Here is a 24,456-nt window from a genome sequence, read left to right on the forward strand (position 1 = left end):
CAGAGAGGAGAGAACCTGGTTTCAGGAACAGTGCTTAGCTCTTGTTATTCTGACCTAACGGTCCCAGCCTGCAGCAACCTTACCTGCATGTATGAAAGGAAGATGGGCCTGTGTTACCAGAAATAGTTATGATCAAAACAATACATTAACTCGGACTTGTGTCTTTTAAGGAAGAGATTACTCAGTTCTCAGAATTAAAAATGTATTATCTTACTGAAGATAAATGAAAGCACTGGTTTTAAATATATTTGGTCACTGGCCCTCTTGAACACTCTGGTGATTTCTAAAATGTTCTCCCCAGAAAACTAAACGTGCACAAAAACTAGGTCACAAAATTGGGGATTTAAAAACCTTGCTCTTATTAGAGGAAGTTTTGGATGTTAGGTACACTGTTTTCTCAATTTTTCTCACTAACCAATGTAAATGAGGATAATTTTTTTTTGATGTCCCAAGTAATAGTGGGGTCTGTGCTGAATGGACAATGTCAGCACACAGAGTCATGGAGCACCATGGGCCCAGTACTAGATGTCACATTTCTCAATGGCAATTCAGAATGAGATTTTTCTGTGAAATTGAGGTTTTAACTGTTGACAATATGTTCAGAAAGTTAAAAGTTGTGGGGGACAAATCCAGTCAGTGGGCATTAGTTTGCTACTTTACAGTCTCCTGAGTTTAAAATTCAAAAAGGTATTACTGGGAGGAACAGTACAAATTTGGAAAGACCTGTAGATTAAATAAGAGTATTGTTCCAAAAATAATTTTCTGATTGTTAGGGATAAATGGGCATTATATTTACAAATTACTTTTAAAGAATTCAGAAAATTGTGTGTGTGGGAGGCAGGGTAGCAAGATAAAAAGAGGGAGGAAAGCAGGGGTTGGTAAAAACAAATGTAAAATGATAACATCTGGAGAAACTTGCTGTAATGATTACTTTTGTGTCAATTTGGCTAGAACACAGTACCAATATCCTATATACTTAAGCCAGATACTTAAGTCAAAGGACTAACAATTAATTCAATTAAATACCATTCCAGGTGTTGCAATGAAAGTATTTTATAGATGTGGTTAACATTTATAGTCAGTTTACTTTAAGGAGATTATCTTCAATAATCTAGATGGGCCTTGTCCGATCAGTTGAAGGCCTTCAAAACTGAGCAAACCTGAGGTTTCCTGCCTGTGAACTGCAGCTTCAGCACTGGCTAAAGGGTTTCCAGCCTGCCCTACAAAATTTCAAGCCTGCCAGCCTCCATCAGCATATAAGCCAGTTCCTTAAATCTATTTTTATCTCTCTTGCTTGTTTTGTTTTTCTGGCCCTGATAAAGATTTTGATACCACAAATGGAACGTGGCTGTAAGAAACACCTAAAAATGTGGAAGTGGCTTTGGAACTGGGTAATGGTAGAAGCTGGAAGAGTTTTGAGACACATGATAGAAAATACCCAGACTGCCCTGAAGAGACTGTTGGTAAAAATACGGATGTCAAATGTGGTTCTGATGAGGAATCCACAAGGAAGTGTGATGTATGAGAGAAAGCTTCTACCATCTTAGAGAACATTAAGATGTTCTCTAATCTACGGCCACGAAACACGATTATTGGTACAAATATGAATCTCAAAAGGGGCTTCCGGTGGGGTCTTAGAAGGAAATCAAGAACATGTTATTAGATACTGATAGGTGATCCTTATCGTAAAGTGGCAGAAAACTTGGCTGAATTGTTGGGTGGAAAGCAGAATTCTAAGTGATGAACTTAGATATGTGGTTGAGATTTCCAAGCAAAGTGTTGAAGGTGTGACCTGGTTTATCCTTGCTGTTTATAGTACACTGCAAGAACAAGATATATTGAGGAAAGAACTGTTAAGCAAAAAGAAACTAGTACTTGCTGATTTGAGAGGATCTTGGCCTATTCAGATTGAAAAGGATGCTACAATTAGGAAATGAATAGTTAGGAAGGCATGCTTTGGAGAGAAGGGCAAGACTACAGCTGGACGACTTTTTGCCAAAGCGATTAGGTATATGTCTAGTGGATTCGATCAGCCATCTCAGCAGAAACCAGGAACATAACAGGTCTATCCAGAAAGATGTGTGGATTGCCCTCTTGTTTAATAGCAGTTTCTCTTAACACATACAGAAGCCCCACAAGGATTTTGAGAATGATATACCAGCAGACATAGGGCCAGCCTAGAATGAAAGGGACAGAAACAATAAGATGAAGGGACACTTACTTCTAGGATTCTACAGGCAGAAAATGGGTCAACAGAGGTGCAAATGTGCTAACCTTTATGAAAAAGAAGAACAATTCAGAGCGCAGTACTCAGGCCCAAAGAAGCAAGCCATGACTCCAGAAGGTAGACTATCAAGCCACACAGAATTATTCTCAGGCCTTAAAACTCAATGGAATTGTCCCTGCTAAGTTTCAACCTTGCTTAGGACTGATAATCTTTTGTTCCTTCCAATTTCTCCTTTTTGCAATGAGAATGTCTATCTTAAGCTTGTCCCACTACTGTATTTTAAAAGTTACTAACCTGTTTTATAGGTTCACAGGTCCACAGATGGAGATGAATTTTGCCCCAGAATAGACCATATTCAGAGTGTCACCCATTCCTAATTAAGATGTCCAAGATGATCAGATTAGGGACTTTTGATGATATTTAGATGGGATTTTGGACATAGTGTTGATCCTGTAATGAGTTTAGACTTTTGGGGACCTCAGAATGGGGTGATCATCTTTTGCCAATAGGATGGACATGAATTTTTAGGTATCAGTGGATAGACTATAGTGGGATGAATACTGTCCCCTAAAATGTATGTCCAAGTCCTGACCCTTGATACCTGCAAATGTTACCGTACTTGGACATAAGGTCTTTTCAGATGTAATTAAGGATCTTGAGATGAGATCATCCTGGATTTCAGGTAAACCCTAAATCCAATGAATAATGTCTTCATAAAACAAAAAGGAGAGGGAAAGATTTAACACAAACACAGTGAGGAAGGCTACAGACAGAGGCAGAGATTGGAGTGATATGTGAGGAAGCCAAATAATGCCAAAGGTTGTCAACAGCCACCAGAAGCTGGAAGAAGCTAGTAAGAATTTTCCCTCAGAGCCTTTGGAGGGAACGTGGCCTTGCTAACTATTGATTTGGGACCTGTGGTCTTTAGAACCATGAGATAAGAAGTTTCAATAGTTTTAAGCCACCAAGTTTGTGGTAATTTTTTATGGTAGACCCAAGAAACCAATACACTGGGTGAAGTTTATGTTAGAATCCTTTGTACTGTTTGATATTACTTTTCTATAAGGTAAAATTATATAAAAAGTTTAAATACTATCCAACAATATCTTCAGCTTTGCATGGAGATAGCTAGGTAATATGGTACCTTTCTCTCACAACCCTGAAAAAATCATTTTGCTCTATGTCCTATTAAAAAATAATTTAAAATACTCCCTTCATGGCACTTAACAGAGAGACATATTAATTGTCTGTGAAATGTACCACAGAATTAACCTCAAAATTCTCGACCAAATTTATGCCATCTTCTTAAAACAGCTGAACTCACTGCAATGTTATGAATGTTTCTCTTCCCTCCTAAATTCATAATGAAACTCAATCCCCAACACAACAGTATCAACAGGTAGAGATTTTAGGAGGTAAGTAGGCTATAAGAATTAGTGCCTTAAAAAGGGGCTGGAGGGAACTGGCTAGGCCCCTTTCTGTCCCTCCTCCTTCCCACCATGTGAGAATGTCCCACCACGTGAGAATGCAGCAACAAGGTGCTATCGTGGAAGCAGAGAGCTGCTCTCACTAGACATCTTGATCATAAAATTCCCAGCCTTTGTAATTGCAAAAAAAAATAAATTTCTATTTATATATAATCCAGTCTCAGGTATTTTTTAATAGCAGCAGGAATGAACTAAGACACTTACATATAAGAGTTTGACCATAATAAAATTACTCATCACAAATAACTAATTTCAACATACCTTATTGACTAAAACTTACCAATGGCTTTTCACTTACAGGAGATGGAGGTAGGGGGGCAGTTTCTCCAGAAGTGGGTCGCCAGGTTAAGAGCCTTTAAGATATCAAAACCACATCAATCACTAGGAGGCTGTGCCACATGCCACATCCAGCATATTTTGAAATGGGCACAAGAAATGTAACATCAATATACCGACTACACATTCCATCTTTGACTATTGCTAAGAGCAGTTTCCTGAAAAACTAGTAGAAAGTTTAAAACATGTATTTTTAGAAAACAATTAAGTGGCATTTAATATAATTAAAAAGGTAATTTGTTACCAGTTTTGCATTTAAAAAAACACTAATATGTTTTAAGAATTTCAAACCTCCTTTCCCTAAACATAAATGTCATCAAATATTTTTCAAAGTAAGAGACTTCTCAAAAGATACTCATAAAATTGGCCAGGTGTGGTGGCTCACACCTATAGTCCCAGCACTTTGGGAGGCTGAGGCAGGAGGATCATGAGGTCAGGAGTTCGAGACCAGCCTGATCAACATGGTGAAGCTCCGTCTCTATTAAAAATAATACGAAAATTAGCCAGTGATGCTCATCTGTAATCCCAGCTATTCAAGATGCTGATGCAGAAGAATTGCCTGAATCTGGGGGTACGAGGTTGCAGATCACGCCACTGCACTCCAGTCTGGGCAACAGAGTGAGACTCCATCTCAAATTTAAAAAAAAATTTATAAAATTAAAACGAAAAATATTTATAAAATACTTTAGATTCTTTTAAAGTACAAAAAAATAAAAATTCTGTCCAAAAGAGAAATGAACGTGCTACTACTGAATCAGGTGCTCAGGATAAAAACATAATTAAGGACCGAGTTCTAGTTTCTGAGAAACAGGAGCTTCTGCAGATATATGGCAAATAGATTACTTCAATTCAATATGAAAAAAGCTCTAGTATAGATATTTCTATCAAGATTTCTTGTTACATGCTCTTTAAGGTTCCTGAGTGTATAATTCAATAAATTAAAACAGAAGCAGTGCTTACCAAAAAGAATGTACAGCACAATTGGTTTTTGTAAAGAAAGACAACAGCTAAGCAAGAATTTATACTATCTTTGACATAAGGGTCACAGATAAAACTGTGACAGACACATATCATTTGTTAGTAACTCACATTGCTCCAATAAAAGAGTGCACCAAAAAAAAATTATCCAATAGTTGGAACAGGACAAAGAGATTACTATGTGTCATTTTAGTGCACTCCTACCAAGAGACTGCTTTCCTAGGGGTGTGTTTCTTTTGACTTCCTATATACTACTGATTAGGATTTTCACAAGGAGATTATCAGAATACAAACACATGGGTTGGATGTGGTGGTTCATGCCTTGTAATTCCAGCACTTTGGGAGGCAGGCAAATCACCTGAGGCCAGGAGTTCAAGATCAGCCTGGCTAACATGGTGAAACCCCCATCTCCACTAAAAATACAAAAATTAGCCAGGCGTGGTGGCGGGTGCCTGTAATCCCAGTTACTCGGGAGGCTGGCAAATCACCTGAGGCCAGGAGTTCAAGATCAGCCTGGCTAACATGGTGAAACCCCATCTCCACTAAAAATATAAAAATTAGCCAGGCGTGGTGGCGGGCGCCTGTAATCCCAGTTACTCGGGAGGCTGAGACAGGAGAATTGCTCGAACCTGGGAGGTGGAGGTTGCAGTGAGCCAAGACTGTGCCATTGCATTCCAGCCTGGGCAACAAGAGTGAAACTCCATCTCAAAAAAAAAAAAAAAAAACACACAAACATATTTAATTCATATCAACAAAAAGTTCATGAAGCTTAAAAATCTGGATTGACAATTTTCATATACAGTTTTGTGCCAGTGCATACCCATGTATCTATTCAATAAGATGCTCTAAATAAGAATCTACCTGTAAATGTAAAAACTGTAGATGTAAGGTAAAACTATGTGCAAACCAGAGAGCTCCTGGGGGTAAGCTGGAAAGTAAGTTCCAGTCTGTCCTTCAGGTCGAGTTACCATGATAAGTCATTTAGCAAGACAATGTTTTAGCTTCCTTACTGATAAAAACTACCTCACTAGCCAGGCATGGTGGCTCATGCCTGTAATCCCAGCACTTTAGAAGGCGGGTGGATCACCTGAGGTCGGGAGTTCCAGACCAGCCTGACAAACATGGAGAAACCTTGTCTCTACTAAAAATACAAAATTAGCCAGGCATGGTGGCACATGCCTGTAATCCCAGCTACTCGGGAGGCTGAGGCAGGAGAATCACTTGAACCCGGGAGGTGGAGGTTGCAGTGAACTGAGATCGTGCCATTGCGCTCCAGCCTGGGCAATAAGAGTGAAACTCCATCTCAAAAAAAAAATAAAAATAAACTACTTCACTATAATTCCATTTCAAATTCATCCCTTGGAGAAAGATGACAAACTGTTACAAAATATGAAATATAATATGTGAAAATACATTTCCTTAGATTATTAAATCCTCAGTAACTGAAACATAGGCCAAGATTTTTTTTTTCAACTCAAAACCACTGCTTGGTTTGATCTGAATAAATAAAATCTTATGAAAGTCAGCATAATTACTTTAAAGTTTGGATAAACAGACAAAAGGTTTTGGTTTACAAATAATTTTGGATAAACAGATAAAGGGTTTTGGTTTACAAATAATTTAATTCATGTGTCTGTTATAGTTTAGAAGAGTTTGATTTGTAATAAATCTAAATCTATGTAACAGTAAGACAAGCGTAAAAGGATTTCTGTTATGAGAAATCACTAGTCACTATCAAACTTTTAATTACTAGTCACACTCTCCAACACATTCAACATACAAATATAAATGTAAAGTTGTATAAAATCTTACGCATGTGGGATTGTGGTTTTGAAGATATCCAGTGTGCAATTGCAAGTTTTATCCCAGATTTCTAGGGTAAATTTTTCACCATTCAGAATAACAACGTTCTCTAAACAGTTTGTACCAGATCGTGCTAACTGCTCATTGTCTAGGAAAGAAAAGAGCAATTCATTTATATATTACCAGGCACACATTTAACACTTTGTGTCACATATCTGGTATTGACCTACCTTGCTGCACACACCAGTAGAGCTGAGCAAAAATATCATCCAAAAGTACATCACTGAGTACTTCTAAATACTGCGTGAACACATCACAGATTGCATAAAGTGCATGATTGCAAGTTGTTGTCATCCATTCAGCTTTCTGGGGAAAGAAGTTGTTAAATGAACATCATGCCATTCATCAACTACTGCAATTAAAAAACTATATATATACACACACACACACACGTATATACACACACATACAAACAAACGTTTTCATATTTAAAACATAAGGCTGTTAGTCTTCCTTTTCAAACACTGAATTCCCTCTAGAACGTTATAGTCACTTCAACTTAAAATCTGATATTGATTACTCTTCATTACCCCATATAGCCACCTATGTATATAATAATTTATTTTTGACACTATTTGTTTTGCATATTTAAAAAAACTATCACCATATCATCTCGATATTAACATTATAACTTTTCAAAGTGCATGAATAGCAACAGCTGGCCTTGCTCTAGAATATGACAGAACATTAAAGGGAAACAAAGAATAAAGAGGTAAGAATTTGTCCAAATGGGGCTAGCATAGGTTTAAAATAAAAATGGCTTTCCTGAAGTGTGGTTATCTGAAAACACCATAAAAGAAGGGCTATACAAAATAACTGTAATTTCTTTATTTTTTTCAAGACCATAAAAATAATCGCAGAAGTCTGCATTTAATACTGCTATATGAAACAAAAGGGGAAAATGTGCAGGTCTCTTGACACATTTCCTAAAATGTATACTGTAACTGGTTCATAGTAAAATATGTTGAAATAAATAAAATAAAATTTACTTTGTATTCTTTATTCAATGCAAAAAAATCACTATGTAATACTAAAGAAAAAGTTACTAATGTTTTATACTTGTGACTATCAAAATGAGGAAAAGAAATGGAAAGGTCAAGAAAAACACTGAAAACAAAACAAAACAAAAATCAATTTATCAATTCAGTTCTATCCTCCACATGGTCTTTTTGTTTTTTTGAGATGGAGTTTGGCTCTTGTCTGTCACCCAGGCTGGAGTGTAGTGGTGCAGTGTTGGCTCACTGCAACCTCCACCTCCCAGGTTCGAACGATTCTCCTGCCTCAGCCTCCCAAGTAGCTGGGATTATAGGTGCCCGCCACCATACCTGGCTAATTTTTGTATTTTTAGTAGAGATGGGGTTTCACTGTGTTGGCCAGGCTGGCCTTGAACTCCTAACCTCAGATGATCTACCCCCACTTGGCATTCTAAAGTGCTGAGATTACAGGTGTGAGCCACTGTGCCTGGCCAGTGTTCTTATTTATAAAGATATACTATTATATTCTCATGCCTTAAAGAAAAAATTTCTAGGGATTCTTTTCTGTACTTAATTTGAAACACTAAAATGTATTGGGGATAATACTGAGACTCTTTTAACTTGACTAAGCTAAATGAAAATTGTGTGTCCTCTTACCTCTGTTTGTTGTTCTGGCAATTTCATATTGTCAAAGATTCTGAAAACAATTCTAAATAAATCCTGCCACCAGTGTTTTTCATAAGTGTGGCCATATGTTTTCATTATTTCAAACATTACTGTTAAACCCCTAAAATGACAAAACATAATCAGAAAGCTATAATACAAAAAAGCATACTTCTCCTAAAATAGTTTTTACAGTTCAGAAAGCTACTAAAAACAGAATGCTTAAAACTAGTCTGAAATTAACACATGACATTGGGTCATAAAAAATTTAAGTTTTAAAAACAACAGGTTCCTTTAGGATACATCATTCAGGGGAAAAAACCTCTACAGGTCTTGGCCGTAAACTTTTTTCTTTATTTTACTTTTCCTTTACTCTTACCTCACCACTGCAGCATTTACAAACTGTAAATGGAATAAAGATAATCTTTGAAACCAATGAGAATGAAGATACAACATACCAGAATCTCTGGGACACATTTAAAGCAGTATGTAGAGGGAAATTTATAGCACTCAATGCCCACATGAGAAAAGAGGAAAGATCTAAAATCAACACCCTAACATCATGATTAAAAGAACTAGAGGAGCAAGATCAAACAAATTCAAAAGCTAGTGGAAAACAAGAAATAACTAAGATCTGAGCAGAACTGAAGGAGATAGAGACACAAAAAAAACCCTTAAAAAAAAAAATTAATGATTCCAGGAGCTGGTTTTTTGAAAAGATCAACAAAATAGATAGACCGCTAGCCAGACTAATAAAGAAGAATCAAATAGATGCAATAAAAAATGATAAAGGGGATATCACCACTGATCCCACAGAAATACAAATTACTATCAGAGAATACTATAAACACCTCTATGCAAATAAATCAGTACATCTAGAAGAAATGGATAAATTCCTGGACACTTACTCCCAAGACTAAACCGGAAGAAGTCAAATGCCTGAATAGACCAATAACAAGGTCTGAAATTGAGGCAGCAATTAATAGCCTACCAACCAAAAAAAGTCCAGGACTAGATGGGTTCACAGTCGACTTCTACCAGAGGTACAAAGAGGAGCTGGTACCATTCCTTCTGAAACTATTCCAAACAATACAAGAAGAGGGAATCCTCCCTAACTCATTTTATGAGACCACCATCATCCTAATACCAAAACCTGGCAGAGACACAACTAAAAAAGAAAATTTCAAAGTCAATATCCATGAAGAACACGGATTCGAAAATCCTCAATAAAATACTGATAACCAAATCCAACAGCACAGAAAAAAGCTTATCCATCAATATCAAGTCAACTTCATCCCTGGGATGCAAGGCTGGTTCAACATATGCAAATCTACAAACGTAATCCATCACATAAACAGAACCAAAGACAAAAACCACATGATTATCTCAGTAGATGAAGAGAAGGCCTTCAACAAAATTCAACAGCCCTTTATACTAAAAACTCTCAATAAACTAGGTATCGATGGAATGTATCTCAAAATAATAAGAGCTATTTATGACAAACCCACAGCCACATCATACTGAATGGGCAAAAACTAGAAGCATTCCCTTTGAAAATTGGCACAAGACAAGGATGCCCTCTCTCACCACTCCTATTCAACATAGTATTGGAAGTTCTGGCCAGGGCAATCAGGCAAGAAAAAGAAATAAAGGATATTTAATTAGGAAAAGAGGACGTCAAATTGTCTATTTGCAGAAGACATGACCGTATATTTAGAAGACCCCATCGTCTCAGCCCAAAATTTCCTTACGCTGATAAGCAACTTCAGCAAAGTCTCAGGATACAAAATCAATGTGCAAAAATCACAAGCATTCCTATACACCAGTAACAGACAGAGAGCCAAATTATGAGTGAACTCCCATTCACAATTGCTACAAAGAGATTAAAATACCTAGGAATACAACTAACAAGGGATGTGAAGGACCTCTTCAAGGAGAACTACAAACTACTGCTCAAGGAAATAAGAGAGGACACAAACAAATGGAAAAAGATTCCATGCTCATGGTCAGGAAGAATCAGTATTGTGAAAATGGCCATAGTGACCAAAGTAATTTATAGATTCAATGTCATCCCCAACGAGCTACCAATGACTTTCTTCACAGAAATGGAAAAAACCACCTTAAATTTCACATGGAACCAAAAGAGAGCCCACATAGGCCAAGACAATCCTAAGCAAAAACAAAAAACAAAGCACAAAAAAACAAGCTGGAGGCATCACACTACCTGACTTCAAACTATACTACAAGACTATAGTAATCAATCAAAACAGCATGGTGCTGGTACCAAAACAGAGATACAGACCAATGGAACAGAACAGAGGCCTCAGAAACAATGCCACACACCTACAACACCATCTGATCTCTGACAAACCTGACAAAAACAAACAATGGGGAAAGGATTCCCTATTTAATATCCCTATTTAATAAACAGTGTCGGGGAAAACTGGCTAGCCATATGCAGAAAGTTGAAACTGGATCCCTTCCTTACACCTTATACAAAAATTAACTCCAGATAGATTAAAGATGTAAACATAAGACCTAACACCATAAAAACCCTAGAAGAAAACCTAGGCAATACCATTCAGGACATAGGCATGGGCAAGGATTTCATGACTAAAACACCAAAAGCAATGGCAACAAAAGCCAAAATAGACAAATGGGATCTAATTGAACTAAAGAGCTTCTGCCCAGCAAAAGAAATCATCATTAGAGTGAACTGGCAACCAACAGAATGGGAAACAATTTTTGCAATCTACCCATCTGACAAAGGGCTAATATTCAGAATCTATGAAGAAGTTAAACAAATTTACAAGAAAAAAATAACCCCATCAAAAAGTGGAGAAAGGATATGAACAGACACTTCTCAAAAGAAAACATTTATGCAGCCAATAAACATATGAAAAAAAGCTCATCATCACTGGTCATTAGACAAATGCAAATCAAAACCACACTGAGATACCATCTCACGCCAGTTAGAATGGCAATCATTAAAAAATCAGGAGACAATAGATGCTGGACAGGATGCGGAGAAATAGAAAACGCTTTTACGCTGTTAGTGGGAGTGCAAATTAGTTCAACCATTGTGGAAGACAGCGTGGCAATTCTCAAGGATCTAGAACTAGAAATACCATTTGATCCAGCAATCCCATTACTGGGTATATACCCAAAGGATTATAAATCATTCTATTATAAAGACATATGCATATGTATGTTTATTGTGGCACTGTTCAGAATAGCAAAGACTTGGAACAAACCCAAATGCCCATCAATGATAGACTGGATAAGGAAAATGTGGCACATATACACCATAGAATACTATACAGCCTTTTTTAAAAGGAAGAGTTCATGTCCTTTGCAGGGACATGGAAAAAGCTGGAAACCATCATTCTCAGCAAACTGACACAGAATAGAAAACCAAGCACCACATGTTCTCACTCCTAAGTGGGTGTTGAACAATGAGTACACATGGACACAGGGAGGGAACATCACACAATGGGGCCTGTTGGGGAAGGGGCCTAAAGGAGGGAGAGCAGGGTGTTGGGGGATAGAGGAGGGATAGGATTAGGAGAAATACCTAATGTAGGTGACGGGGTGATGGCTGCAGCAAACCATCATGGCATGTGCATACCTATGTAACAAACCTGTACATTCTGCATATGTACCCCAGAACTTAAAGTATATATATAAAAAAAACTGTAAATGGAATTACAGATTGAAAAAGATAATCATTTGAGTGAATATTAATTTTGTGGCACTACAGCCAAAAAAGAAAATGCATATATAGCAGTCTAAGAACAAAACAAAAGTTAGATTTTGGAAAATCTTTTTCAAAGAACTATGGGGCTTTTTATTCAACACTATCCCCAAACATGCAATATCCCCAAACAAAAGGATTTATTCATGCAATATCCCCAAACAAAAGGATTTATAGAATGAATCCACTAAGGTATAAGCTCCACGAGGGGAGGGTTCTGTGTTTCATTTCTTGCTGCCTGGGAGGCAAGCAATAAACATTTGCTGAATAAATTGCTTAGTATCACCTTGACCAGCTTTTGAGTAAGTGCTAAAACTGAAACTCAAAACTGCTTTCTTAATTCCTGTTTCTTGAAATAATACCTTTTTATAACCATTAGAAACTTTAATCTTTTCTCTATTGCTTTTTCTGGGAAAATACAGGCATCCTCCAATTTAGAAATAGCTTATATTTCTAAAAGTTTGATAGTAAAACAGAAAAAAATTTTCTTTGAAAGGCTCCCATAAGGACTGGAATAGAGCTGAACTCATTTGCTGACATGCTACCCCCAAACTTAGTACATGCCTCATACATAGCAGGTTCTCAACAATTTTTTATTAAATGAATGTGTAAAATAACATTATAATACTTCAGGCCTACAGCAAGTTCACATTGGTCTATTTGATCCCTAATATATCTAATGTGTAATCCTAGCAGTGGTAAAGAAACCGTAGTAAAGAAAATCCTGGGAAATAAAGTCTTCCACAGGAGCTGCCTGTCAGAGTTTCCACCACTGGATGCTAAACCCATAGTTCCCTCCTTGCAATGGAACAAGGCTCCCTCATCCTCCATCTGCTGAGCTCAGTTTCTATTTCCTCCCACTCCAAGTAACTGGATGCTGCCTCTCATGGCTGGGGGTAAGTGGATATGGGCAATCCTGTTTTTTCCAGGGCCCAAAGTAAACACAGAGATCAATTGTTTCCAGTGATTTTTATTGTAGAAAGTCTTTTTTTTTTTTCCTAAAGCAATACTTAAGTAGCTAGTGTAGGGAAAAAGAATAGTCATGTGCCACATGGGACATTTCAGCCAACAACGAACTGCATATAAGACAGTGGTCCCCTAAGATTATAATACAGCAGTTCCAATTGTCTTATGACACTGTAGTTGTAGCTTTCATTAGATCACAGGGCAACAATTTACTCACATTTGTGGTGATACTGGTGTAAACAAACCTACCATAGTTCCAGTCATATAATGATAAACAATTACGTTAATGACTAATGTACTTACTATACTGTACTTCTTATCATTAAATGCAAGTGTACTCCTTGTGCTCATAAATTTTTAAAAAGTTAACTGGAAAACAGCCTCAGACAGGTCCTCCAGTAGGCATTCTGGAAGAAGGCATTGTTATCACAGGAGATGACAGCTCCATGTGTGTTACTTCCCCTTAGGACCTTCCAGTGGGGTAAGATGTGGAGGTGGACGACAGAGGCTCTGATGATCCTGACCCTGTGTAGGCCTAGTTTAATGTGTGTGTCCATGTCTTAGTTTTTAACAAAAAGTCTAAAAGTAAAAAATAAAAATAAAAATAGAAAAAAGCTTATAGAATAAGGATATAAATTTTTTTTTTTTTTTTTTTTTTTGAGACAGAGTCTTATACTGTCACCCTGGCTGGAGTGCAGTGGTGCCATCTCAGCTTACTGCAACCTCCGCCTCCCAGGTTCAAGCAATTCTCATGCCTCACCTTCCCAAGTGGCTGGGATTACAGGTGTGTGCCACCACACCTGGCTAATTTTCTTATTTTTATTTTGAGACAGAGTCTCACTCTGTTGCCTGGGCTGGAGTGAAGTGGCACTCTCGGCTCACTGCAACCTCCGCCTCTTGGGTTTAAGCGATTCCCCTGGCTCGGCCTCCTGAGTAGCTGTGATTACAGGTGCCCACACCCCACTAATTTTTTTATTTTTAGTAGAGAAGGGATTTCACCATGTTGTCCAGGCTGGTCTCGAACTCCTGACCGCAGATGATCCGCCCGCCTGGGCCTCACAAAGTGCTGGGATTACAGGCATGAGCCACTGTGCCTGGCCAAATTTTTGTATTTTTAGTAGAGATGGGGTTTTACTATGTTGGCCAGGCTGGTCTTGAACTCCTGAAATTAGGTAATCAGCCCACCTCAGCCTCCCAAAATGCTGGGATTATAGGTGTGAGCCACTGCACCCAGCCTGTTTAGATACACAAACATCATTGTTTGCCTATAGTATTCAGTACAGTAACATGCTGTGCAGATTGTACCCACGGAGCAATAGGCTACGCCATCTAGATTTGTGTAAGTACATGATACGATGTTCAAACAATGCTGAAATTGCCTAGTAACGTGTTGTACAGAACATATCCCTGTCATTAAATGATGCCTGACTATATTTGAGACTAATTTATGTAAGTATCCCTAAATCTAGAGAATTTTGGAAGAATCAAATGAGAATGCACACAAAATGTTCTAACCACAGTGTTATACAAATTATAGTGCTGCACTTTTTTGTTGTTGTTTTTAAAGACAGAGAGTCTCAACTAAACGTAAGGGATTTGTCATAAAATATGCCTAGGATGGAGTACAGTGGTGTGATCAGGGCTCACCACAGCCCCAGCCTTCTGTGCTCAGGCAATCCCGCTTCAGCCTCAAGAGCAGCAGGAGCTAGAGGCACGCCCACCATGTCCAGTTAACTTTTTGTTCAAAGAGATGAGGTCTCACTATGTTGCCCAGGCTGGTTTCAAACTATCCTCCCACCTCGACATCCCAAAGTGCTGAGATTACAGGTGTGAGCCACTGCATCTGGCCCGCATTTTAAAATGTAAGCTAAATAGCAGCTCATACAAATCCTGGGATGAGGCAGGAAAATCAAAGGCCATCATCACTGGACAAAGTTTGCTGATCTTTTCCATCTCCTTCACTAACTAGAACACACACATCTTCTTTAACAATTAGAATCTACCCATAATCTGAACATGGAATATGGTGAGAAACAAGGTACCACAGTGCCAAGCAACAGCAGGCTAAGAAGGCAAGTGGATCCTCTATCAAACAGACTTCTACAAATAAATAAGGGTGAGGGGAGAGGGTGCTGAGTTTTCATGACCTGCTAGTCATGATATATTAGCCACTCCACTGAGGTAGCTGGACAATTGAAATGGGGCTATCTTGAATTTTAACAAATTCCTAATAGGTCCACTGATAAACAATCCACCATGTCTAAATATAAAATAAAATGTTTTATAGTGCTCTCATAATTACTAAGTTTTATGACAAATCCCTAAAGTTTAAGTCCTATTTTGAATTATCTATTTCATAAGAATTTCTGTTTTTAACAAATAATGCTATAAAAATGAAAAATGTCTTGGGATATAAGTCAAATTTAACCTTGGTGGGGTACAGGTGTGGTTCTGGCATAAGGTGAGAAAGAAGAGATTCATTCTGTACTACCTTTAGAATTTCAAAAAATTCGATAAAGTTACACATCCAAGTAACAGAAGGTTCTTCCTAACAAGGAAAGATTCCTAAAAGATTTTGTTTACCATAAAATTGAACTCACAAAGGGTTTAAATGTTGACAGATATCAGGTCACACAAGTTGGCCATTCTAGTGTGGTAAAGCAAAGGGTACAAAATAGTACTATAGGAGTCATGTGAGCTGTGACCTAAGAACAGTATATTGATTGAGCACTTGGCCAGTTACATAACATCCATATCGTTCCTTTACAGACTGACTAAATGTTCATATTAATCTTTTATTGGAGATATACTTTTTAAAAAGAGTTCTCTATTTGAATAGCTCTGTATTATTCCAAACTATGTTACTGACCATGTTTCAAAAAGAAATGGTTCTTTACCTAAAACCCCCCAAGGATGTGCATTTAAAAATTCTTCTCTCATTTATCAGGAAATAAATTTTACCACTAACTTTAATTTATGACTGGAAACAAATATATGAAAAAACAGAATGTTTAAAACATTAAATTAACTTACATGCCAAAATCAAATGGAAGCTATAATCAAAAATTTAAAAAATAATGTATTTCCACTTTTATTTTGCACTATTTAACATTTTAAAATATTTAAAAATATACCTATCTAATATTAATGTATTTCACAAAACACTTGATTTTATGATCTTTAACTGTCAAATTGTATTTATAAACAAGAGTTAATTTAGGTCAAAATAAATCCAAAATTTTAATTACAAATATAGATTGTTACCTGGTTCTTACATCTAATTTGCATCTATTGATGATACAAGATAACTCAAACAGAATTGGGAACCATCCTCTCACCCACACCCTGTCTTCAGGTGCCACATTCATATCATCGCTTGTGTATTCCTTGAAAGCCTTCAAGAAAAAAGCTAGGGTAAGGCAAAACATAACACCTATACATTCAGCATACTAGCTTCTCAAAAATTGAAATGCTTTACAAATCACCAGTGAGCAATTTAATAAACAATAATTTATATAAAATAGACACCATAACTGCCTACAATTTAAGTATATGTGCCACTGAAGCAGGCAAAGTATAACGCGTACAAAGAGCTCTGGACTAGAATCCAAAAGTTAGCTTCACCTTCAACTGTCACCAGCTTTCTGCATTATTAGCCAGGTTAATTCAGGTTTCCATTTTTGTCATTTAAATAGTTATGATACCACACAGCCACATTAACCACACTGGGGAAGTATGAAGGTGAAATGAGTTGGCGTTATCTAAAAAGTACCAAGCACCTGATCGGTCCATGTCAGTATGGAATAAAATCTCTCTTTTTTTAAATTTTTTATTTTTTTGAGACAGAGTCTCACTCTGTTGCCAGGCTGGAGTAGAGCGGCGCAATCTCGGCTCATTGCAACCTCTGTCTCCCAGGTTCAAGCGATTCTCCTGCCTCAGCCTCCCGAGTAGCTGGGATTACAGGTGCACACCACCATGTCTAGATAATTTTTACATTTTTAGTAGAGCCGCGTTTCACCATGTTGGCCAGGATGGTCTTGATCTCTTGACCTTGTGATCTGTCCAACTCAGCTTCCCAAAGTGCTGGGATTACAGGCATGAGCCACCGTGCCCAGCTTGGAATAAAATCTTACTACCAAATCTATGCTACATCACTTTCTCTTATGATAGCTGCAAAGACTGATTCAAATATGCAAGTTAAATATGGCGGCTAGATTTTCAATTCAACCTTTTACCTCAGAGCTTAAGCCTATTCTCCTCTATAGTCAGTCAGCTTCAGTATTACACAGCACAGACAGACAAGAAGCACTGTAGGGACTGGTTAGAAACACAGGCTGCGGGCTCAAACCCTATCTCTACTAGCCCTGAAACTATGGGCACATTTTTAAACATCTCTGTGCCTCAGTTTATCTGTACAGGGTTATAACATTATCTATCACATAAAGTCGTTAGAAGATTTAAAAAGTTAATAAGTTAATGGAAAACACTCAGAAAAATACCTGACACTTTCAACAATGGTTAGTTATAATTGCTAACCATCCTAACTCAGAATGAGGCTGCTCACATTATTTGCTTCATATACCCTCAATTTCCAAACAAACTTAGATTTTAGACTGGAAAGAAATATTCTGCAAAATTTTGTTTACTAAATGATGCTATACCTGAGGTCTATCAGACACATATTTTGCACAATGGCGAATAAGTCGAATTGCTTCCATACTTGTGTCTGGGAAAGCTGCATTGCACGCAAATTCAGACAAACACTTCACTGCATCCTGGAAAGAATCAATGGTTGCTGGAAAGTGTTTTTCAAATACAAGGGCTGAAATAGAGAAAAATATATCAATATTACTATAATTTTTCAATTATTCTTAGCTGTACCAAAAATACACCAACCTCTAGATGTAATGCAATTCCTTAAAGGTTGTTAAAGGCTCTGACCTCCAATAGATATGAAGTTAACGTCTGTCTTTACCACTTACCTGACTGCCTTGAGTGGTGAGAATATCAAAACTTGTCTGTTTTGTTTACACTATAAGCACAGCACCTAAAACAGTAACTGGTACCCAGTAGATACTGATTTAACTTTGGTTGAATGAATATACGAAATTACTTAACCTCTCTGTATCTCGGTTTCTTGATCTAAAAAATGGAAATAATCATAATATACACAAGACAGCTGTAAGCACTACACAAAATAATGTAAGTGAAGTGCTTAGTGTAATACTTAAGCAAGCACACAATAAATGATAGCTATGATGATGCTGTGATTCTTGATGTTGATGGTCATCACTGCCATATAGGCTTATAACCTTAGTGTTTCAGTCAGTCCCCTTAAAGTTAAGGGGATACCTTGAAGAAGGCTGTGCAACGTACTGGTCAAAAATAAAGGCTTTGCTTTAGTACTCCATGGGTCTGAAGACCAGCTCTAGTGAATTATGTGACCTTACATAAGTTGTTTAACCTCTCTGGGGCTGAGTTTCCTAATCTATTTTGAAAAAAGTAATGATAAAAATGCTTAATTGTGAAGATAAAGGAAATTACCAGAAAAGTACATACAGTATTTGCCATGCGGTAAATACTCAATTAATGTTAACTATAATAATAATAAATTTTATTCTCTGGTTCTGTAGACAAAACTTGGTAAACTTAAAGGCCATAATCTTATTGTTACTTGAAGCATCTTCTGAACACATTAAGGTTTTTTTTTTCTTTTTACGTTAACATAGCTAAGAGAATACTCACTGACAATATGACCTGTTGTTTGGAATGCAAGTTCCACTATGCTTTCATCTTGATCAGATGCAGCTAGATGAAATACAGAGAAAATGTTCTTCCATCCAGATCGAATGTTAGCAGCTTGAGAATTAACCATCTGTGCTATACACCGTACAACCATATCTCGAATTGTTGGAGACCTAAAAATATTAATAATAAAATTGCTTGGATATGCAAACAGATGAAACTCAACAGTTTCTTCTGCCTTTCTTCTGTTTTTCTCCCTCCTGTGGAAAACAACAAGATCTTCCTACTATTAAGCAATTCAACAAATATAGTACCTGTTCCGTTTCATTATATGTTCGAAAGGTCTTAAGAAATCCTTCTGGAATCTGAAATTAGCAAGTTCCCCTTTCTCTAAGAATTTCATTGACAACTGCCTCAAGGAGTCTACTGCAAAAATCGCTACATCTTCATTAGGATTACACCCAACCTGTAACGGCAACAGAAATAAAAGATGCTAATTAGTATCAGCAGTAAAAATCTACAGTTCTGGCCGGGCGCAGTGGCTCAAGCCTATAATCCCAGCACTTTGGGAGGCCGAGGCAGGTAGATCACGAGATCAAGAGATCGAGACCATCCTAGTCAACATGGTGAAACCCCGTCTCTACTAATACAAAAAATTAGCTGGGCATGGTGGCACGTGCCTGTAATCCCAGCTACTCAGGAGGCTGAGGCAGGAGAATTGCCTGAACCCAGGAAGCGGAGGTTGCGGTGAGCTGAGATCACGCCATTGCACTCCAGCCTGGGTAATAAGAGTGAAACTCCGTCTCAAAAAAGAGAAAAAAAAAAAAATCTACAGTTCTTTATTTTTTTGTCTTAGAAAAAGTATACAACAGCATAGATAGGTAAATCCTAAGATTTTCAATTAAGCATTAAACATGCTACAGTATTTCTCAAAAACAGGCTTTTAAATCAAATTCTTAAAACCCAGAGCAATCATTTCTAAAAAGAAAAACACCATTCACAAGGTTTTCTAAAATTAATTATTATCAAGTAGTAAATAATTGTTTGGAAGGAAAAAAGGCTCAATTAGATTACAAGGAAATTCTAAACAAAAAATATACTACAAATGTAAACTAATACCAGTTATTCAAATACCTTATTAAAATGATCTCCAATAACTTCCCAAATTCGAGACCACTGCAATCTTATTCTTCCCATGTTGTAATATGATATTTCTACTATTTTTTGTAGACTAAACATTCTTGGATGTGTCGTGGAAAGTAATTCATCCATAGACACAGCGCAAAGCCAACGGACAAAATCCACTGTAATACAAATACATTTATATTTTTTTAGCTCAATGGTAAAGTTATTTTAGCCCAAAGTGAGTTTAGAAGTAGAATAAATGCACAGACTTACCAATAGCATTACCATCTAGCCTTGTAGATCCTGTGAATATTCTAGGGAAAATAAAACATTATTTAAAAAATTTATAAATTATTGCTCTTATTTCAATTGAAAAGTAAGTGGCATGGGGCACTAGCTATTTTTATGTTTTAAAGGAACAAAACATTGAGTACTCAAATGAGTATTTTTCATCATTTCGTTTAGTAACAAGTGTAGTCTGGATGTTTCTCCCTCCCTTCCACCTCTACTCCACATGAATCAGTTTGCATTCAGTATTATTACTGCAGTAAGTATATATTGCTGTAATTTTATTAGATTTACAAATCCCAAATAGAGATCTTATGAAATTCTAAGAAGAAAAATATTAATTTTTAAAACAAATAATTGGCACACTACAGATTCTTTCCTGATTGACTAGCATTAAACAAGTTTTTAAAATGAAAAACTCTACTTATTTTTACCAGTAAAGTATATTTGATTGGAAAGTTCATTTATACTAAAAGTGATTTAATATAACCTTGCAAATAGTCTCAGTTTACCCCAGAACTGGCCAAACCCCTTTCCTTAAGGCATTTAAATGTCTGGAGTTAAGCTAACACTCCCCAGGTTTGCCCATTCTTCTTTGCTGAGCTCTTTCTTGTTTCAAAGTTTCATAAAATATTTCAGCATAAACACATTAGTCCTCCTTTTTTAAAGTCTGCATTTTAACCCATATTCTGGGTTTGTAACCAAGAGTTTGACATCACTTTCAAGAAGGATGACATTCCTCAACTTAGAATGCACAAAATATGATTTGCATGATAAAAAGGAAAATTTTAAAGGCAGGAGCAGGCCAAATATTAAACACAGAAGTCATAGTAATAACAGTAATAGCTACCAATCACAAGGTGAGTTCTTTTCTAGTGTAATATAAATATTCACTCATTTGATAATCACAAATACCTTATAAAGCATGTACTATTAAAACCTCAATTTTATAAACACAGAAATTGAGGCACAAGTATATTTAATAACTTCCTCAAAGTCACAGAACTTGTAAGTGCTAGAGCCAAGATTCAAACCAGGACAGGGTGACTACAGAGTTTATCCTATTAACCACTTTTCTATACTGCCTCACACTTACCTGAGCAAAGATATATTTAACCCTTTAAATATATTCTCGTTTTTTCCTACTGTCACAATCTAAATGTTCTGAGTATATCATGATTATTTAACCCTAGTGTCCTGGCAATGAGTGAAAAACAATACAGGAAAAGGTTTAGAAACCGGTAACATGATGACTCAGAATCTGAGCTCCTCCTAAAGAAATGTCTTAAGATCTTCTATATTATTCTTGTCAGCAGAATGAAGCGGTAATTCCAAAATCTGGCAGAAAACACAATCTGGGTCGAGGGGAGGAAGCAGTAATACAGCCCCATTTAATCCAGTGATTAGACTGAACTCAGAAATTAAAGATATACAAAGTCTACAGAACTCTCACATTAACACAAATAAAAACTGCTAGACTCTATCAATTTGGTCAGCTGATTTCTTAAACTAGAGGTATTCTCATGGAAGGCAATGGCTGTAAGCAAGCCATACCATGAATAGAGTCAAAAGTAAATAGTATGGGAGAACAAGAAAAGACACACAAACAAAAACAACAACAAAAACAACAACAACAACAACAAAAGAGTTTTTAACTGAGAAGAAAGCAAATGACAAACAGTAGAGGGGTAAAGAAAGAACAAAAGCAGAGATGGAACCATAGGAAAAGGAAGCAATAGATTCCAAAGGTGTTGAAATAATGGAGAACAAAGGCAACAGGAGAAAGAACTATCATCAGCAGTAAGACGGGTTCTGTGAATTGGCGTGATGATGGAAGGTTGGGGGAGCATGCATTCTGGGAAAGGGCATTCCAATTCCTACTCACTTCCATAGTCTCTGAGGGGGTCACTCTATTTCTAGTAATGCTCTACTAACGATAAACCATATGGTAGAGCACAGCAGTCTGTGTGGGCATTTAAAGTCAAGCCTTAATACACTAAGGCAAGAGAACAGAGCTGTGTTTCACAAAATCAGCCTATGGAATGGATTCTACATTTTCCATATAAAAAGCAAAGGACAGACAAAGCATGATAACCTTGTTTACTAATATTAAAAGACGTGCTTTTTAAAAAACATTAGTAGGGAAAAATATTGGTAAGGTTACTGCTTCATCACATGATAATACAGATGCAAAAACAAAAAAAGGCTAGCAAAACTTTTGCAGATTTTGGATCAATTCAACTTTTAAACGGTATGCAATACATAAGCAGCCTACATTATTATACCTGTAAAAGGTTTTTTTCACAGTGAATATATCAGAGGTAACATTTATTTCTTAGGCCTAACTGAAAAGTATTTACAAGCAAATGAAGTTGGGATGAGCTGTACATGTTTTCTGATAGGTGACAATATTCCAAAGTGTGAGGTGAGCCAGTTTATAGCTAGATATGGTATGTATAAAAAACAATCAAAAGAAAAACTATGATGCTAAATAACTGTTTTTTAGCTGTTAGAAATAAACCATTCATGGACAAAGTCTATCCCCTGCATAGTTAGGAAATATTCATTATGAAGTTGGTCTAGTTTAACAAAGCACAGAAAATTCTATCCTAGCAAATGCTAGAGGATCAGTTATCCCCAGATTGAAGTGCCCAATATTCTTCTCCTACATTCTAATAATACAAGATTCCTAAAACAAAAGTAGATAATTAAAAAATTTTATCACCTCAAAGTCTGCAATAAAATCTTATTTTTTTCTCTATTGGTTAATAAACCAGAAACTATAAAGAATTAAACATATAAAAATTATTTTTGTTCTTATTTAATTCCTATACTTATAATAGCAGATTATGCAGAACAATAGGCCTAAATGACTGCTGGATAAGTACAGAACTCTGCAGGATGATGCCTGACACTATTTTCACTATTGTCTTTACTACCAGGATTATCTCACAGAGTTGGGTTATGGACCAAAGTTTGAACATAACGATATAAAAATAAACTGAGATATTCAGGAAAACCTTAATGGGAAAGTGAAATATGCCACCTAAGAATAATACAACATTATAAGAGAGCAAATATATAACTTTTGGTGTTTTCACTATAAGCTAAAACTTGCAATATTGATGTTTTGTATAAAATTCAACACTGTATTTATGTTTGTAGAAGTATCTGGCAATGACGAGTTTGTGATGACAAAATACTAACAAAATTTAAGCTAAGTCTCCTCTGAAATAGCATTAGTTATTAAAACAAAGAGGCATGTAATTTGTTCAAATGAGTAACATGTTCTTCTATAACAAACAGTGGATAGGAAGATAAATTAGAACTGGATGTGGTCATGTAAAAATATTATAAAAGCAGAAACAGTAGATAACATGTTGAATCATGCCTGAATAGATTATTATAATGCCTGAAGAGATTCTCAAAATGACAATGAAGATGATTTTTCTGGAAGGCGAGAAAATCATTTAGAAGAAAGCTAGACAGGTAGCAAAAGAACTATTACATGGCTCTGCAGTAGTACATGTAGGCCGAAAGGTGAAGAGGTTCAGCATGCATGCTTATTACAAGCAAGTTATTTAATCTCTTTCTGTCTCAGTTTCCTCATTTGTAAACTAAGGACAAGAGTACCCATCTCATGAGGCTACAGAAAAGATTAAATGTAAAGCATTTTGCAAGTGCCCCATCTGTGGCAAGCCTTCACATTTGTTATACAGTAGGTATGAAATAATCTTTGTTCAATCTTCACAAAAAAGTAGGCAAATGTCTCCCCTCCTCTTAAAAAAAAAAAAAAAAAGGACAGCAAGTGGACATTAAGAATTCAAGGAAAAAGTTCCATTGAGTACTTCCAGGGTCAGTAGCCATTGAACATTCTAGTTCTACCTGTGCTTAGAGCAAAAAGTTTTATCTGAAACAAAGTAAAATAATGGATCAGCATGAGTTTCCAGGCCCTCAAGGAAAGATTTGTACAAATTATGTTTTTGAAAATTTCCATCACAAGTGGGGGGAGAAAAAAAACAGTGTTGTAAAATGCTGTTTCAATTTTGG

The 24,456-nt window shown here is 36.5% G+C and overlaps 1 protein-coding gene across 2 annotated transcripts in view; it reads right to left on the reverse strand.

Annotated features, from left to right (window-relative positions):
- ARFGEF1 (ADP ribosylation factor guanine nucleotide exchange factor 1) overlaps positions 1 to 24,456 on the reverse strand; it is a 147,139-nt gene that overhangs the window by 14,088 nt on the left and 108,595 nt on the right. Inside the window, exons 24-33 of one of the 2 annotated variants that reach the window (XM_064384256.1) lie at positions 20,392 to 20,432; positions 20,128 to 20,297; positions 19,308 to 19,459; positions 18,994 to 19,166; positions 17,910 to 18,070; positions 16,513 to 16,643; positions 8,523 to 8,652; positions 7,062 to 7,197; positions 6,841 to 6,979; positions 4,013 to 4,067 (exon numbers count right to left, since the gene is read on the reverse strand). In XM_064384256.1, coding sequence (XP_064240326.1) covers positions 4,013 to 4,067; positions 6,841 to 6,979; positions 7,062 to 7,197; positions 8,523 to 8,652; positions 16,513 to 16,643; positions 17,910 to 18,070; positions 18,994 to 19,166; positions 19,308 to 19,459; positions 20,128 to 20,297; positions 20,392 to 20,432 — 1,288 coding nt within the window. Of the gene's footprint in view, positions 1 to 3,994; positions 4,068 to 6,840; positions 6,980 to 7,061; positions 7,198 to 8,522; positions 8,653 to 16,512; positions 16,644 to 17,909; positions 18,071 to 18,993; positions 19,167 to 19,307; positions 19,460 to 20,127; positions 20,298 to 20,391; positions 20,433 to 24,456 lie in introns of both variants that reach the window. The other variant, XM_064384255.1, reaches the window with a different exon arrangement.

Source organism: Aotus nancymaae, unplaced genomic scaffold, assembly GCF_030222135.1.
Source record: "Aotus nancymaae isolate 86718 unplaced genomic scaffold, 86718_ANA_hifiasm-v0.15.2.pri h1tg000036l, whole genome shotgun sequence".
In the NCBI taxonomy this organism is placed as follows: domain Eukaryota; kingdom Metazoa; phylum Chordata; class Mammalia; order Primates; family Aotidae; genus Aotus; species Aotus nancymaae.